Source organism: Heterodontus francisci, chromosome 32 (assembly GCF_036365525.1).
Source record: "Heterodontus francisci isolate sHetFra1 chromosome 32, sHetFra1.hap1, whole genome shotgun sequence".
Lineage (NCBI taxonomy): Eukaryota > Metazoa > Chordata > Chondrichthyes > Heterodontiformes > Heterodontidae > Heterodontus > Heterodontus francisci.
This window is the reverse complement of record NC_090402.1, coordinates 31121626-31139451: the sequence shown is the minus strand read 5'-3', so window position 1 is coordinate 31139451 and position 17826 is coordinate 31121626. Positions and strand designations below refer to the sequence as shown.

At 41.8% G+C, this 17826-nt stretch overlaps 1 protein-coding gene across 2 annotated transcripts in view; it reads right to left on the bottom strand.

Annotated features, from left to right (window-relative positions):
* Nucleotides 1–4379: 4379 nt before the first annotated feature.
* The window catches only part of LOC137347737 (tumor necrosis factor ligand superfamily member 15-like), a 146763-nt gene continuing 133316 nt past the window's right edge, over nucleotides 4380–17826 (bottom strand). For both annotated transcript variants that reach the window (XM_068012634.1, XM_068012635.1), the window contains one exon: nucleotides 4380–10164. In XM_068012634.1, the coding sequence (XP_067868735.1) occupies nucleotides 9788–10164 (377 nt within the window). In that variant the 3' untranslated portion in view covers nucleotides 4380–9787. The remainder of the gene's footprint in view (nucleotides 10165–17826) is intronic.

The window sequence follows — 17826 nt, the reverse complement described above, 5'->3', positions numbered from 1 at the left end:
GGAGGGGATGGGCTGTCCGTCCCCAGCTATGGCATCAGCTGCCGGTGCGCAGGGACTGGCGCCATTTTTAAAGGGCAGCCAGCCCTGCCGCTGAATTTAAATTTTTAAAGACAGACCCCCCCAAAATCAAATAAATACATTTCTAATGTCCCTTTCCTACCCCCCAATAACAATTACATTAACTATGTGTCTTTCCCCCCCAAAACACTTACCTTTAACATCTGACCTTTCCCCCCAAAACTGCACAAAGTTTAAAATTCCACCCTGTCCACCATCCCCTACACCCATTACTTATTTATTTGACCCCCCGCCACCACACTGAAAATCTTACCTCCTCCCCCCTCCCCACTAGTCTGGCGCCATCTTTGCCCAGATGGGGTTTTGAAGGCGCAGGAGTGCCGGCTGCCGTGCCAAAGATCACAGTGGCCCTCAAGATCACAGGTAAATACATGCTAATTCATTCATTTTATTGATTTGAATATTTTAACTGTGGTCCCGTCGCCCAGCGGTGGTGGAAGCCGCCACGGAGTCTTGACACTGCTGGGAAGATCGAGCTGGGTCCTCATGACATCTAGGTCCGTGGTGGGCCTCATCTGGAGCCATCTTAAGGTCCCCCCCCACCCCCCCCCCCCCGGCCACAGAACCCGATGTCTGGGGGACAACAAGATCCAGCCCAACTTTTCTAATGAAAGGTCACAGACCTGAAATGTTAACTCTGTTGCTCTCTCAGTGGTTGGAATGTTACTGTTTCTGTCCTGGGACACCGAGCCACCTGAAGTACTGCTGGAACCATCCTGTTTGTGATTAGCCAACATTGGACCTGGAGATTTTCCTGCTATGTAAGGCTCAGAAACACATTGGACAGTGCAGTTAACCACTATGATACTGGGAAGCCCAGCTGAGCTGAAATTTTTTATACCTTGTCTTAGAGCATAGCTACCCGACCCGAACCCAACGCGAGCCGACGACATGTGTCGGGTTCGGGTCGGGTCCGGGTCTGACATTCGGGCTTGGGTCAAACAACCTTTCAAGTTCAGATACAGTTTTTTTAAGCTTGTGCAGATAAGCAACAAAGTGAAAAATGGAAGCTAAGTTAACTGATGGTTGGTTCAAGTTGGGTTGGGCGCGGGAAAAAATGAAAGGACTCGGGTCGGGTCAGGCTCGGGTCGGATGTGGTTCTGTTGGGCTCGGATCGGGTTTCATTTGCAGACCCAAGCCGGCCTTTACCTTGTCTATTAGTAGATCACTTTGGTCTGGGAGGAGATTCATTCCATCTGGTAGGAGGTCACTATGGTTTGGTAGGAGGTCACTTTGGTCTGGTAAAAGGTCACTATGGTCTGGTAGGAAGTCACTATGGTCTGGTAAAAGGTCACTATGGTCTGGTAAGAGGTCACTTTGGTCTGGTAAAAGGTCACTATGGTCTGGTAGGAAGTCACTATGGTCTGGTAAAAGGTCACTATGGTCTGGTAAGAGGTCACTTTGGTCTGGTAAAAGGTCACTATGGTCTGGTAGGAAGTCACTATGGTCTGGTAAGAGGTCACTTTGGTCTGGTAGGGATCACTTTGGTCTGGTGGAGGTCACTATAGTCTGTAAAGATGTCACTTTGATTTAGTAGGAGGTCAATGTAGTCTGGTGGAAGTCCCTATGGTTTGGTAGGAGCTCCTGATGGTCTGGTAAGAGGTCAGTTCACCCTGCAGCAGTTGAAACCACTATAATCCACTTTAGGTTTGAATAAGAATGTTATAAATTTATTTCTCCTGTGGTGGCAAATTTGCAATTTCTTTTAATTCTTGTGAGATAAACAAAAAAAGCCAATTGGGACATGTTTAATTATGTCAAATATCCAGTGGACAGACCTACCTTGCTATCAGCTTTGGGACTTTGATGAGTAAAACCTTTTAAAAATGAAATTCATAAATTATTAGTCTGTATCAATGTTTTACCTGATCTGATGTTTCTTTATTGAAAGAATGGGAGATTATACCAAGGTCCCATCTAATTACTGAGATGGATGTTAAAAATTCTCTGCAGGAAGTTCCCCAATGTCCTGTTTACCACACAACTGTCATATGGAACTCTGGTATCACAACACATCAAAGTGGGTGTCTTGTATATATTCCAGGATGTAGGATGCAATTAATGGAAAACTCTGAAACCGAAGTTGTCTTCCGTGACAAAAAAAATGATGGTATTGGCAGAATAAAAACAGGCTTGGTTCACCCTTATTTTTTGCTGAGCCTGCTGTAACCTGGAGGTATGCACAATTATTAAAACCTTAGTCATTGCATAGACCACTTCCTCTTCCTTCTGAGGCATGGTACTGCCTCTAACTTCCCCCTCTTTTCCCATCTTGTAGCTAATCGCTGACCTATTGTGAGTCAGCTTGGCTCAGTTGGCAGAATTCTGGGTCCAAACATTAAGCATTTGAGCCCCACATCAAGACTCATTCCTACAATCTAAACTTGACAGTCAAGTACAGCACTGCAGGACTGCCGCATGGTCAGAGATGCCACCTTTCATTGAATTATGAAACAGATCTTGTCTGCCTGTTCAGGCAGCTATTAAATGTCCCTGGCTCTATTCAATGTCGAGGTACCTCCTGCCATTCTTGCCAACGTTTCTTCCTCAATCATAACCAAAAAGGTATTAACTAGTCCTTCAGCTCTCTGCCATTTATGGGATGTTGCTGGTGCCGAATGATTGCTATGTTTGGCTGTATAACAGTCACAACTGTCCAAATGTAATGCATCTTGCAAAGCATTTTGAGATGTTTAGATAAGTGTTTTAAACATGTGAGAATTTTTTATTATAAATCCCCAAACCAAACTCCTTTGTTAGCGGCAGCCGTCAGAAAGAAGCTTCCCTTATGACTGAATGTGTGGACCAGTACCAGCCTGTATAACACTAAGCAGAAAGACGTGACAATGCAATAGCTCCCTCTAGAATTCTTGCAGTGAAATTGCTTGAAATTACATTACCAGGAAGCTTTATTCTCCTGACAAGAGTGATTGATGTATGGCCCCTGAAAAAAAGCTGTGGCATGCAGGTGCTTTTGTTACATCATCAACACGCCAACAACTGTGAGACTATTTTACATTCACTGTCAGTGTGAAAGGAAGTTTGTAAAAGTACCGTCAGGCATATTTGTCACAGTTAGTTTCTACTGTGTCAACTCTGGAAAGTGCACACCTCAAAACCTAAATGGACTGAGTGGGCTGTGTGTATGTTGGTGGCTTGCTGTCATCATCAACACATCACAGGCAGGTGTGTATCAAAACAACTTTAATTTTATACTGTGCAGCAGTGTTAATGTGGTTGATTATTTTAAAGGAACATCATCTGAATTAAAATTGCTTTACCTGACCTCTTTAGATTTGCTTGCAAACACAATAAATAATTGTGCCGTTGGGCATAAAGCTGTTCTTCTCATCTAATCAAAAATGTTTGCCAGAACTTTAAACAGAGTACACCTTTACTTCAAAGGTTACTGGTCTGATTTTAACTCTGTGCAAGTGGGAAGGTTTTGAATGAGTTAAAATTTTGCTCAATGTTGCTAAGTAATGGAATTCTGTCTCAGCAGCTGATTCACTTTTGCCTAGAAGACCCACTGCCAAGAGTTTCAAGTTTGAATCATGGCTTCAGTTGACATTTATAATTGGGTTTCCCTTCTCACGTTATTTAAACATGCTTCCTTTGGATAAAAATGAAAAAAGAACTTCTTAACTAGGTGGAACCCCTGCAGATCAGGATAGGGCACTAGTCAGGTAACTGAGGGCCCGTAGACCTTGATTAAATTAATGAACAAACAGTACCTTCAGGGTTGCAGTGCCTCAACCACTGCTCCTTGCAAGCAACGCACACCACATGGGAGTTCCCAATTGGGGAATCAGCCCTAATGAGTGCAATAGAAACACTCCTCTTTCGGACAGGAAAAACACAAAGAAGAAAACTGGATCCTGTTCAGAGTTACTTTCTCAGTGCAGAATTAAAAGATCCCTAATTCCACAACAGTGCCTGATAATTCTAAAAAGTTCCATTTCCTTCTCAGCGTTGATCTAAATAAAATTGAGCTTGCCAACTTGCCAACGCTGCAGATACCATGTCAATTCTCACATCAAAAGAGTGCACATTATGCCTTTTTTACTTGTCCTGTTCATATTTGCACTTATTCTGCACTGGTCAATAAAATGAACAGTGAAACTGCTTGTTCAGAAAAAAGATTAAGAGGTGCTGTGAGTATAACTAAACACTTATGACCATACAATTCTATTTCATATTCTCTTTATTTTACTGAAAAATCTCTTCAGATTCAAGCAGAACATAAATAATTTATAAAACCAAATATAAAATTAAATACATTTTTCTTTTTGTCTGAACAATTAAAAATGACAAAACTTCTATTTTTTCTGAAGTAATATGTGTATACATTCAAAAATCTGTCATATTAGTTGTCCAATATGGAAGTTGCTTTAAGCCAAAAGATTACACAATATCTCCATACAATTTTTAAAACCAGAGTGGAAAATGGGCTTTACCAATAGAACTAAGAGGCTCCTGTCTCCAGGTTCATTTTAACAGTTTACATGGAGTCAGGAGTTGCATCAACAGTATACACAGACAGTCCTCTGCTAACATGAGAATAAATTGCTAAAATAAATTCAGAATTTAAACTGATTTCATTAGCTGTATGTGAGCCATTTGTTTAAATGCATTATGACTCAAACAACTTCCCTTGTTTTCCTTCAGTTTGTGCTGACTGGCCTTTTATTGGACTGTGTGTTTCACTGTATTCCTCCATTCCTCCAGCTATATTATTTCTTTATTTGGCATACATCAAGGTGCCACTGCTGCTATGATTGGGTATTTTCCAACCTCGTAGCACTTCCATCTTTTTAAATGATATATAGTTATTCACCCCAAAAACTCATATGCAATTGTGTTCCTAATCTCAACAATGTCATTTTGGAGAAGCAATGACCAGCAATTAGGTGCTCCCCATGGGGAGATCCTGGTCAAAGCATGGCTGAATTCGAAGCAGAACTGGCAGAGGTCTTGGAACAAATAAACGGCTTTCCAACTGGCTAAGAGATACCCAAGAAAAAGGAAAAGAGAAACTATTCCAAAGAAAGGATATCTCATTCATAACAAATAAAGCTGAGTCTGACTTTGGTTTGCTATATATTTTAATGATAAACACTATCATTGTAGAACTGGTTTAGCAAGGATGTACCACCAAATATGAATATGCATCTTCAACTGTCCTGAGGGGAGCACGAGTATTTTGCTGAATGTAAAAATTCTGATCATTGAAAACTCCTCAACAAATCTCTCTATTCACATTTATACAAGACTTAAATCAATGCAGTTTTTGGAAATTCCTAAGCCACTAAAAATAAATTATGGATGAGATTTCTTGTGAATTTGGTGCATTTATCCTTCAGAGAGATTGATTACCTGTTAGGTGTGGGTTGTGCTTTTAGGGAAGGTTATTAAGTGAGTAATTGAAGAGAACACTTGTTCAAAAAATTGCAATAATTGTTGTAGTGATTAAAACACCATAATAGCATTAGGTTAACAAAACCGTTTCTGCTTTCTTATTGAGACGTTTAAATTGGTAGTGTAAATGCCGCACAGTGCCTCAGTACTATTTTTACCGCTGCTGCAACATGTCAGTGTCAATTGGCTCAATGCATGTATTGGTGTTTGATTAAGGAGGCTGAGATAAATCAAATATTCCCAGTTTTTACCATCTATAGTTATATTCTACTATTCAAAAGACTCTTACCCATTAATAACATTTGATTATTTCAGCCAGAAATTAGAATATCAAGGGACCTATGCCCTGTTGTCTCATCAGAATGGTACCTACAAGATTAGCATCATAGGAAAGTCTCATGTTGCAAGAGGCACAAGAAGATACAGATGTTTATTTTTAAATTTTATAAATGCCTTTTCTATCATAAGAAATGAAGAGCAATCTCATGTGAGCTCTTTGGTGAAGGGGTGCATCAAATGTCAGCAGCAACAACACTGATTCTTTGTTGTATGTTGCGTATATGATTCTTTCATTCTGACAAGTTCCTGCACTAATTTTATCACCTTTCTCCAAGCACTTTCGTCAAAGTTTAACCACTAAGATATCTTCCCATGGGTTATCATATTAATTCGATTTAGATCTCCTTTTATGTCACAGGTCAGTAAAGATCTTATTCCGTTTTATTTTTGTCGCATGAATTGCAGTAGTAATATCACTTGGGGCACTGGTTGCTAGCTGCAACCATTAAATGGTCATTGACTACATGTGAAGATCCATTGAAACTCTTTTCATTGCATGTGTTGATGTAAAGTCTATTGGTAAAACTCATTATCTAAAATGCCAGTGCTTTAGGTATAAGATCTCAGAAAACAACAACAAACACAGATTACACATTCCCTGGGTTCCATGGCTTTGGTTACCAACTTTTGGTCTGGTGGACAATTACAAATGATCCACCAGCATGTGATATTTACATTAAACACAGAATTGTAATCTTAATTCAACTAATTAGCTTATTTCAAAATTAAACCATTTTAGGCAGTTGAACAGAATCAGTTCAGTCACTTACAAAATGAAGATCATATCTGATCACACTGCAGTATCCATAAATACATCATTTAAATTAGATATACCACACGACATATAAGGCATTTGTTTTACCTTTGGCTAGGAATTGCTTGTATCCAATTATCTTTCTTTGTAGATATTATATTCAAAAATGTCACACAATGACTTCATGTATTAACGAGAAGCTAGTGGTGCATGTTACAACAGAAACCTTATCACTAGATGTTTCATTTTAAATACATACCACCCTCAATAAAACCCACTCAGCAACAATTGAATGTTTCCCCCTTCCCCCAACTTTTTAATGCCAGATTTTCTTCGCCAAAGTCCCAGTTCTTTTGTAATTTGCAAAGCATTATGTCTCCATGGATGTATATTCAAAATGCCTGCAATTTTTGCCCTGGTAGCATACAGTGTTTTGTATCACACCCTGATATTTGCAGTTTACAGGAGTCACATAACATTTCTGGAACCACTTTGGAATGTCAGCAACTGCGTCCTATCTATCAGTTATTTATCACTCTTCTCCTAGTATGTCGCTGTTCCTTGTTTCTCTCATTCCCAACACATCCCAACTTGTTCACCTCTTCCACAGCATTTACTGTCACAGATTTAGCTTGTTTCTGTCCTTCCTCAGATTATTCCTGTCCTCGCCAATGCGAGGGACAAAACTTAATTTGAGGAGTTCAAATATGAAATTGCGGGAAAGATGGGCAACAACACATTCACAGACATTGGAGAGGATAGGGAGGTTGGAGATGGGAGTGGTAGTTTGCAAGGTCAGTGGGCCAAGGGTGTTTTTTTTTAATCGAGAGGAGTGATGATGGCCGATTTCAAGAGGAGGGGAACAATACCTGAGGAGAGGGAATCATTAGCAGTATCAACTAGCATGGAGGCAAGGAAGGGAAGTTGGCTGGCCAGCAGTTTGGGAGCAATGGGGTTGCAGGAGCAGCATGTGCGTCTCATGGATAAGATAAGCTCGGAGAGGGCATGAAAAAAGACGAGAGGGAAACTTGAGAAAGATGTGAGTTCAGGGCTAGGGTAGGGGGGAACTTTAAGGGAAGTTTAGCTTTGCAGTCAACTTCTTCAAGTCTCTGTGGCACAAGTGTTCAAATTAAAAATTGCTCCATTGCTGTAGTTCAAGTTTGCACCCACACCGTGTGCTCCCTATTTTCATCAGGCCACAAAAATGAGGGGAAAAAACACAAAATAAAACTTATCAGTTCAAAATTTAGTTGAACATGGATATTGACTTTGGAATTTCTTTTCTGGTGCCTTTGTAGGAATATAGATAAAGCTTCATTAATATTCTTATTCATAATTAATTCCTTGACTTGAAGGAACGTGCATCTGGCTATACATTCTTACAAGTACCAAACGTTGACATTGCACAAGACAAGTTCCAATAATGAATTGCTGAGAATAGAAGTGTATGAAGATTTAAAACTATAATTATCTGCCCTCCAACCATTTGATCAGCTTCTGGTCAGTTTGGCTTTTTCACAATAAAATAACCAATAACACTAACAAACAATAAGAACCATGAACAGAGCGTTGCGGTAAAGTCATATTTAAAAATAAAAACAATTGAAATTAAATCATTGCACAAAATAAAAAGGTAAAATGAATTTTTCTCTTTACAGCATAAGTAGTCACACAAGTGGAAATAATTGCATTATGAAAATAGTGAATCAACTATTTGGATGCCTTTAACCGGACACAAACTCCATTCCATTCCCTGATCATTTGTACATTGCTTACCTAGCACCTGTAGAAGCATTGCAATTTCCACTGAGCAGGGTTTGAAAGACCAGATCAGATATATCTACAATGCAACATTGCACCCAGACAAATCAAAAAGTACAGTATTTCAATTTGTGTCAACTAAAATTTGTCATTGATTCCTTAGCAACAGTATAACACTAATCAAACAGGCTCTCACAAGGCGATAAAAATTATCAAGACATTAACACTGTGGCATTGCCTAAATGAAGAAACAGTGTACACACAATACTTTGTTTTTTTATAAATGGGCTTGCAGTGTTGTGAATTCTCAAATAGCTTCAGTTTCAAAATCAAATCTAATAGTTAGTGCTCCATGAGCAAAAACAAGATATTGCACGGCTAGTCACAGAACAATGTTAGCAAGGTCTGCATAATGTATACATAATATATCATAAGGTGCATCAAAGCAAAATTTCAACATATAAATTTTGGGAATTCATTGTAATTTACTCTGTTGTTTATTTCTTTTTACAGTTCATTATGTATTTCTGCCATTTAATTAATAGTGATTTTTAAAGGAAAGCACAGCGAATTGGAGCTGTGGAGTCATGGAAGTCACTCTGTACCTGTGGCACCTTTAAGAGTAGGTTTCTAGTATCACGTGCAAAGCTTAACCTGAGAAGGTGATGGCATGGAGAAGTTTTGAAAGAAGAAAATTACAAACATTTCACTCAAAATTATTTCACTGGAAGTATTAACTTTTAATTCCACTTTAGATTTGTTTGTTCACTTGATAGCTGAAAGCAGTGAATTTTGATGTCTAAAAGAGGGTATTTCACTAGAATATCACATTGTTCCAGTGATTTATTGAGAAATAATTCTGCAGCTGATTGCAGGGATGTTGGATCCAATACAGAAAATAACCCACCTTGGATCAGCCATGAGAGACTTATATATTGGTCTCTCATGCAGGTGAAAGAATGCAGAGATACAAACTTGCCTTATTTAACACTATTATTTAACTCAAAAGTTTTGGAATTTATGGAGAAACTACGAGAAAATTCAGAATGCTAGATCTTACTGTAAAAAGTTAATCTTATTAAATAGGGAACGTTGTTTTCTCTACGATTGATTCTGTTCCTTTTCAAATAGGTGCAGTGCTCCATTTAGTATCAATAGGTGGCGTGTATAACAGAAAACTGTTATTGCACATCTGTGAATTATTGTTTTCTGCTTATCAACTTAGATGAAGTAAGACTTTGCTCGGGCTGTGAAGCAATCATCAAATAACTTCTTTGATGTATAAATAGATAAATAGGGAGGTAGACAGCAAGATAGATAACTGAAAGGTTGTTGAATCATTCAAAGAGAGATAAATAGCTAAAGAGAAACTGTACAACCATAAATAATACAGAAACTGAGAGCATAATCAAATCTTCTTCCATGTGTTTCCTAGTGTTACAATTTATAAATGCCAAAGATATTATTATAATTGTGATTAAAATCAACATATTTCATGGTTGTGGTGTTGATGTATATTTCATCCCCTTTCTCAAAATAGAAGATGGCTGCTTGGGAGAGAGTCCTGGTCCAGTTTGTGCGATTCATATTTTCACACACTGACATGCTGGTCACTAGCAGCTCTTTCTCTCTTATTTTCTCCTCTTTCTTGCACAAAGTTATTTTCAACAATAAGTTTTCACTGCACTCCCCTCTGAATGTTACCTGCACATAAACAAAATAATTTCCATTCTCTGTGATGTTATGTGAGATGTTAATGCTGCTGTCATCGTGCCATTCCAGTTTTGAACTGCTTTTTGTGACTTTCTTCAATCCTGAAAAATAATAAGATGCAATTTAGTATCAATGTCAATGTGGCAAATTCCATTTTGTAATGGTGAACTGGAAATATGGACAGGTTTTGCTGTTGTGACTATGATCAAGACTCCAAAAACTTCATTGAAAAATTCATCTCACTCACTCACATACTTGTTGAAAAGTGCTTGTATTTATTACAAGATGTTGAATAAGGCTTTGAAAGTTCTTATGTTGCTTGTTTTACAATGACACAAAGGTATTAGTACTGCACAGGTTTTATCCTAAATCATGGAATTCACTAGTGAGTGGAAATCATTGCCAAATAGTAGAATGTTTTTGGCGTGGGTTTCCTGTGACGTCATACACAGCCTCTCCCCCACAAGGTGTGACTACTCTAAAGTTAACACTGTATTGGCCTTTATACCAGGTAACTTTTCTGCCACATCTACAAACATTTTTATATGCAAAGGCAACTTTCACATGTAAACTCAGGGAGGAGGTGTATTGGTTAACTTGCTTAATATGATATGAAATGGAACTGTGTGCCACAATGATTTAGCACAGCTTTTTTCACCTCTCGAAGTTGGGGTCAAATCCAGGCTAGATTGATTGGTGTCGGTGCACAGTACAAAAAACCCCACCCACAGAATTAAACTGATCAGAGATGCCATAGTGGTGTGGGGATTGGAAAAATCATACTTGTGTAATGGTGTTCTTCTTAGGCTAAAGTTTAGGGCATAGTTTTTTTTAAATTGCGGAAAGCCTTACTCTGCCTCTGGCTGTATGCTATCTGACCTGAAAGTGGTCAAAATTGACATAAAACATCTTTATTTTAAGGGACACACATTAAATACAGCAAGAAAATCTAATCTGAGATAAAGTTACGTATGTATTTGATACTTTCATGACTTTAGAAGATGTACCAGATAGCCAATAATAAAATTTCAAAGATAAAGGATCCTGATTAAAACATAGGAACCTAGGCCTCGAGTTTCCTCCTAGGGCACAATCGAGAAGTTAGACCCGAAATTGTAGCTGAAGCTAAGACCACTTTTCGGACGTCAAATTACGCCTGAGCATCCCCCCAATCACATTAGAATATGCCCAAACTTAAAATGGGACTAAAGGGATATAAAAGGGGTGGTGCAGTGGTTAGCACCACAGCTCCAGCAACCCAGGTTCAGTTCTGGGTACTGCCTCTGCAGAGTTTGCAAGTTCTCCCTGTGACTGTGTAGGTTTCCTCCCACATGCCAAAGACTTGTGGGTTGATAGGTAAATTGGCCATTGTAAATTGCCCCTAGTGTAGGTAAGTGGGAGGAGAATTTGAGGGAAGGTGAGGTTGGGAGAGGAGAATGGGATTAATGTAGGATTCCTGTAAATAGGTGGTTGATGGTCAGCACAGACTCAATGGGCCAAAAGGCCTGTTTCAGTGCTGTATCTCTCTACAACTCTAAAATAGCATAAATAACCAGGGCCCAAAGAAACATTGTGTATTTATTTTGTGAGTCTTAAAATTTAAGCTTCTACTCATTTCACCATCATTCATGCACATCAGGCACAGCATGATTCAGAACCAGCAATTGAGGAAGCTTTTCAACTTTTAATGTGATGGACACTGACGCCATAAAAATGCTTTTAAAGAAACAGAAAATGCAGTATAAGTCTCAGAGAGGAACTCCTTTTTTAAATAATGTTCACCATATTGCAATTCAAAGACCAGAAAGACAACTTTGTTTCCTGCTGTGCCTGAAAATCTGGTCACATTGTTGAAAGACCCTCTGAACAAACGTAATTTTCAGGATACTCATATTTGAGAGTCAATGGTGTGGCCAGTTTTGTGGATGGAGATTCATTTGGACGGAAGGTTTGATGATTGGACTGATGTAAAAGACCACGGAGGCCTATTACATATTGTAGTTACACACTTACAACCAAAATTCCTGATCTTTTATGATACATCATTGTATATCAGGACACAACAGCGGAAGAAACTCTAGGCCAAAGGATTCCTTGCATCTTTCTCCTGTTGCAACAAAGCTGTGATTAAAAGTCAGACGTTTACAATGAACATCTGGAAAAATGATGTTGTTTATGAACTTCCAACAATGCATATTAATCGATAACAAATTATAAAGCGACCAGAGCTGGAAATAGTCAGCAACTCTGGCAGCATCTGTGCAGAGAGAAACATAAATAACGTTTCAGCTCAGTGAGCTTTCGTTGGAGTACTCAGTAACTGGAAACTTTGCAACTTTCTTCATGGTGGACGAAACTGAAATTATGTATGATGACATCTTCAACTATGTCACTTAATCAATGCATTATTTATTGAAAAATAAAATGTACACATTTTCGGGTAAACCTCAACTTTTGGGGGGCATAGAATGGATGCCCAAGAAACACTTTTTTTTCTATATTCGTTTCATGGGATGGGGGCATCGCTGGCAAGGCCAGGATTTATTCCCTATCCTTAATTACCCTTGACAAGATGGTGGTGAGCTGCCTTCTTGAACTGCTGCAGTCCATCTAGTGCAGGTACACCCATAGTGCTGTTAGGGATGGAGTGCCAGGATTTTGACCCAGCGACTGTGAAGGAGCAGCAATATATTTCCAAGTCAGGATGGTATGCGGCTTGGAGGGGAACTTGCAGATGGTGGTGTTCCCATGCATCTGCTGGCCTTGTCTTTCTAGGTGGTAGAGGTCGCAGGTTTGGAAAGTGCTGTTGAAGGAGCCTTGGTGTGTTGCTGCAGTGCATTTTGTATATGGTACACACTGCTGCCACTGTGTGTTGGTGGTGGAGGGAGTGAATATTTGATGGTTGGTGGGGTGCCAATCAAGCAGGCTGCCTTGTCCCGGATGGCATCAAGCTTCCTGTGTGTTGTTGGAGCTGCACCCTTCCAGGCAAGTGGAGAGTATTCCATCACACTTCTGACTTGTGTCTTGTCAAATGTGGACAGGTTTTGGAGAGTCAGGAGGTGAGTTACTTGCTGCAGAATTCCCAGCCTCTGACCTGCTCTTGTAGCCACAGTATTTATGTGGCTGCTCCAGTTCAGTTTCTGATCAATGGTAACCCCCAGAATGTTGATAGTGGGGGATTCGGCGATGGTAATGCCATTGAATGTCAAGGGGAAATGGATAGATTCTCTCTTGTTGGAGATCACCATTGCCTGACACTTGTGTGGCGCGAATGTTATTTGCCACTTATCAGCCCAAGCCTGACTATTGTCCAGATCTAGTTGTTTATGGACATGGACTGCTTCAGTATCTGAGAAGTTGTGAATGGTACTGAACATAGTACAATCATCAGCGAACATCCTCACTTCTGACCTTATGATGGAGGGAAGATCATTGATGAAGCAGCTGAAGATGGTTGGGCCTAAGACACTATCCTGAGGAACTCCTGAAGTGATGTCCTGGGGGGTGAGATGATTGGCCTCCAACAACCACAATCATCTTCCTTTGTGCTAGGTATGACTCCAGCCAACGGAGAGTTTTCCCTTGATTCCCATTGACATCAGTTTTGCTTCGGCTCATTGATGTCACACCCGGTCAAATGCTGCCTTGACATCAAGGGCACCATTCTCACCTCACCTCGAGTTCAGCTCTTTTGTCCATGCTTGGACCAAACTGTAATGAAGTCAGGAGCCAAGTAACCCTTGAGGAAACTGAACTGAGTATCAGTGATCAGGTTATTGCTGTATAAGTGGCACTTGATAGCACTGTCGACGACACCTTCCATGACTTTGCTGATGATTGAGAGTAGACTGATGGGGCGGTAATTGGCCGGGTTGGGTTTGTCCTGCTTTCTTTGGACAGGACATCTTCTTCTTTGGCCTCCTTGTCTCGAGAGACAATGGGTAAGCGCCTGGAGGTGGTCAATGGTTTGTGAAGCAGCACCTGGAGTGGCTATAAAAGCCAATTCTGGAGTGACAGACTCTTCCACAGATGCTATTGGTTGTCAGGGCTGTTACACAGTTGGCTCTCCCCTTGCGCTTCTGTCTTTTTTCCTGCCAACTGCTAAGTCTCTTCGACTCGCCACACTTTTATGGCTGCCCGCCAGCTCTGGCGATCAATGGCAACTGACTCCCACGACTTGTGATCAATGTCACAGGACTTCATGTCGCGTTTGCAATTGTCTTTAAAGCGGAGACATGGACGGCCGGTGGGTCTGATACCAGTGACGAGCTCGCTGTACAATGTGTCCTTGGGGATCCTACCATTTTCCATGCGGCTCACATGGCCAAGTCATCTCAAGTGCCGCTGGCTCAATAGGGTGTATATGCTGGGGATCGTGGCCACCTCGAGGACTTCTGTGTTGGAGATACGGTCCTGCCACCTGATGCCAAGGATTCTCCGGAGGCAGCAAAGATGGAATGAATTGAGATGTTGCTCTTGGCTGACATACGTTGTCCAGACCTCGCTGGCGTAGAGCAAGGTACTGAGGACACAGGCTTGATACACTCGGACATTTGTGTTCCGTGTCAGTGCGCCAATTTCCCACACTCTCTTGGCCAGTCTGGACATAGCAGTGAAAGCCTTTCCCATGCGCTTGTTGATTTCTGCATCGAGAGACTGGTTACTGATGATAGTTGAGCCTAGGTAGGTGAACTCTTGAACCACTTCCAAAGCGTGGTCGCCGATATTGATGGATGGAGCATTTCTGACGTCCTGTCCCATGATGTTGATGCACCAAACAGCATGACAAAAAAGGAAAGAAGGTACCAGCCCTTAGTTTTGCAAGCTGGAACGTCAGAACTATATGTCCTGGCCTGTTGGAAGAACTTAGACAAATCAACAACTCTCAGAAGACCGCCATCATTAACAACGAGCTCAGTAGACTCAATGTGGACATTGAAGCACTTCAGGAGACACGCCGCCCTGCGAGTGGATCTCTAAGAGAGCAAGACTGCACCTTCTTCTGGCAGGGTAGGGATCCTAAAGAACCAAGACAGTATGGAGTGGGCTTCGCCATCAGAAACTCTTTGCTCAGCACGATAGAGCCACCCTCAAATGGCTCGGAACGCATACTGTCCATCCGACTGTTTACCGCCTCTGGTCCAGTACACCTACTCAGCATCTATGCTCCAACACTCTGCTCCCTACCTGAAGCTAAAGACCAGTTCTACGAGGAACTCCTTAATATCATTAGGAACGTCCCCAGTACTGAACACCCATTCCTGCTAGGGGACTTTAATGCCAGGGTTGGGGCCGACCATGACTCATGGCCCTCCTGCCTTGGGCGCTATGGCATTGGAAGGATGAATGAGAATGGACAGAGACTGCTTGAGTTGTGTACCTATCATAACCTCTGCATCACCAACTCGTTCTTTCACACCTGTCACCAATCCTGTCACCAGGATTCTTGGAGGCACCCAAGATCACGTCGTTGGCACCAGCTGGACCTCATCGTCACAAGGCGAGCCTCTTTTAACAGCGTTCAAATCACACGCAGCTTCCACAGTGCGGACTGCAACACTGACCACTCCCTGGTGTGCAGCAAGGTTAGACTCAGACCAAAGAAGCTACATCACTCCAAGCAGAAGGGCTGCCCACGCATCAACACTAACAGAATTTCTTATCAACAGCTATTACATAAGTTTCTAAATTCACTTGAAAAAGCCCTTCAAAACACTCCTGCAGGGGATGCTGAGACCAAGTGGGCCCATATCAGAGATGCCATCTATGACTCAGCAATGACCACCTATGGCAAACGTGTGAAGCGGAATGCAGACTGGTTTCAATCTCACTTTGAAGAGCCGAAACCTGACATAGCCACCAATCACATTGCATTGCTGAACTACAAGACAGCCCCCAGTGAGTTAACATCCATAGCACTTAAAGCAGCCAGACGCGCTGCACAAAGAACAGCCAGGCGCTGCGCAAATAACTACTGGCAACACCTATGCAGTCATATTCAGCTGGCTTCCGACACTGGAAACATCAGAGGAATGTATGATGGCATTAAGAGAGCTTTTGGGCCCACCATCAAGAAGATTGCCCCCTCAAATCTAAATCGGGGACACAATCACTGACCAACGCAAGAAAATGGACCGTTGGATGGAGCACTGTCTAGAACTGTACTCCAGGGAAAATTTTGCCACTGAGACTGCCCTCAATGCAGCCCAGTCTCTGCCAGTCATGGATGAGCTGGACATACAGGCAACAAAATTGGAACTCAGTGATGCCATTGATTCTCTAGCCAGCGGAAAAGCCCCTGGGAAGAACGGCATTACCCCTGAAATAATCAAGAGTGCCAAGCCTGCTATACTTTCAGCACTCTACGAACTGCTTTGCCTGTGCTGGGATGAGGGAGCAGTACCACAGGACTTGCGCTATGCCAATATCATCACCCTCTATAAGAACAAGGGTGACCGCGGTGACTGCAACAACTACCGTGGAATCTCCCTGCTCAGCATAGTGGGGAAAGTCTTCGCTCAAGTCGTTTTAAACAGACTCCAGAAGCTGGCTGAGCGTGTCTACCCTGAGGCACAGTGTGGCTTTCGAGCAGAGAGATCCACCATTGACATGCTGTTCTCCCTTCGCCAGCTACAGGAGAAATGCCGTGAACAACAGACGCCCCTCTACGTTACTTTCATTGATCTAACCAAAGCCTTTGACCTCATCAGCAAATGTGCTCTCTTCAGACTACTGGAAAAGATTGGATGTCCACCAAAGCTATTAAGTGTCATCACCTCATTCCATGACAAAATGAAAGGCACAATTCAGCATAGCGGCGCCTCATCAGACCCCTTTCCTATCCTGAGTGGCGTGAAACAGGACTGTGTTCTCGCATCCACACTGTTTGGGATCTTCTTCTCCCTGCTGCTCTCACATGCGTTCAAGTCTTCAGAAGATGAATTTTCCACCACACAAGATCAGGTGACAGGTTGTTCAACCTTGCCCATCTAAGAGCGAAGACCAAAGTACGAAAAGTCCTCATCGGGGAACTCCTCTTTGCTGATGATGCTGCTTTAACATCTCATACTGAAGTGTGTCTGCAGAGACTCATCGACAGGATTGCGGCTGCCTGCAACGAATTTGGCCTAACCATCAGCATCAAGAAAACGAACATCATGGGACAGGACGTCAGAAATGCTCCATCCATCAGACAGGACATACCTGGGCAATTTTCCACATTGTTGGGTAAATGCCAATGTTTAGTTCTACTGGAACACTTGGTAAGGGGTGTGGCTAGTTCTGCAGCACAGGTCTTCAGTACTGTTGCCAGAATGCTGTCAGTGCACATAGCCTTTGCAGTACCCAGTGCCTTCAGCCGTTTCTTGATATCACATGGAGTGAATCAAATTGGCTGAATACTGGCATCTGTATTGTTGGGGACCTCAGGAGGAGTCTCAGATGGATCATCCACTTGGCACGTCTGGCTGAAGATGGTCTCAGATGCTTCAGCTTTTTCTTTTGCACTGATGTGTTGGGCTCCTCCATCATTGAGGATGGGATATTAGTAGAGCCTCCTGCTCCTGTTAGGTGTTTATTTGTCCACCACCATTCATGACTGGATGTGACAGGACTGCAGAGCTTTGATCCGATCCGTTGGTTGTGGGATCGCCTAGCTCTGTCTATTGCATGCTTCTTCCGCTGTTTGGCACGCAAGTTGTCCTGTGGTGTAGCTTCACCAGGTTGACAACTCATTTTTTGGTATGCCTGGTGCTGCTCCTGGC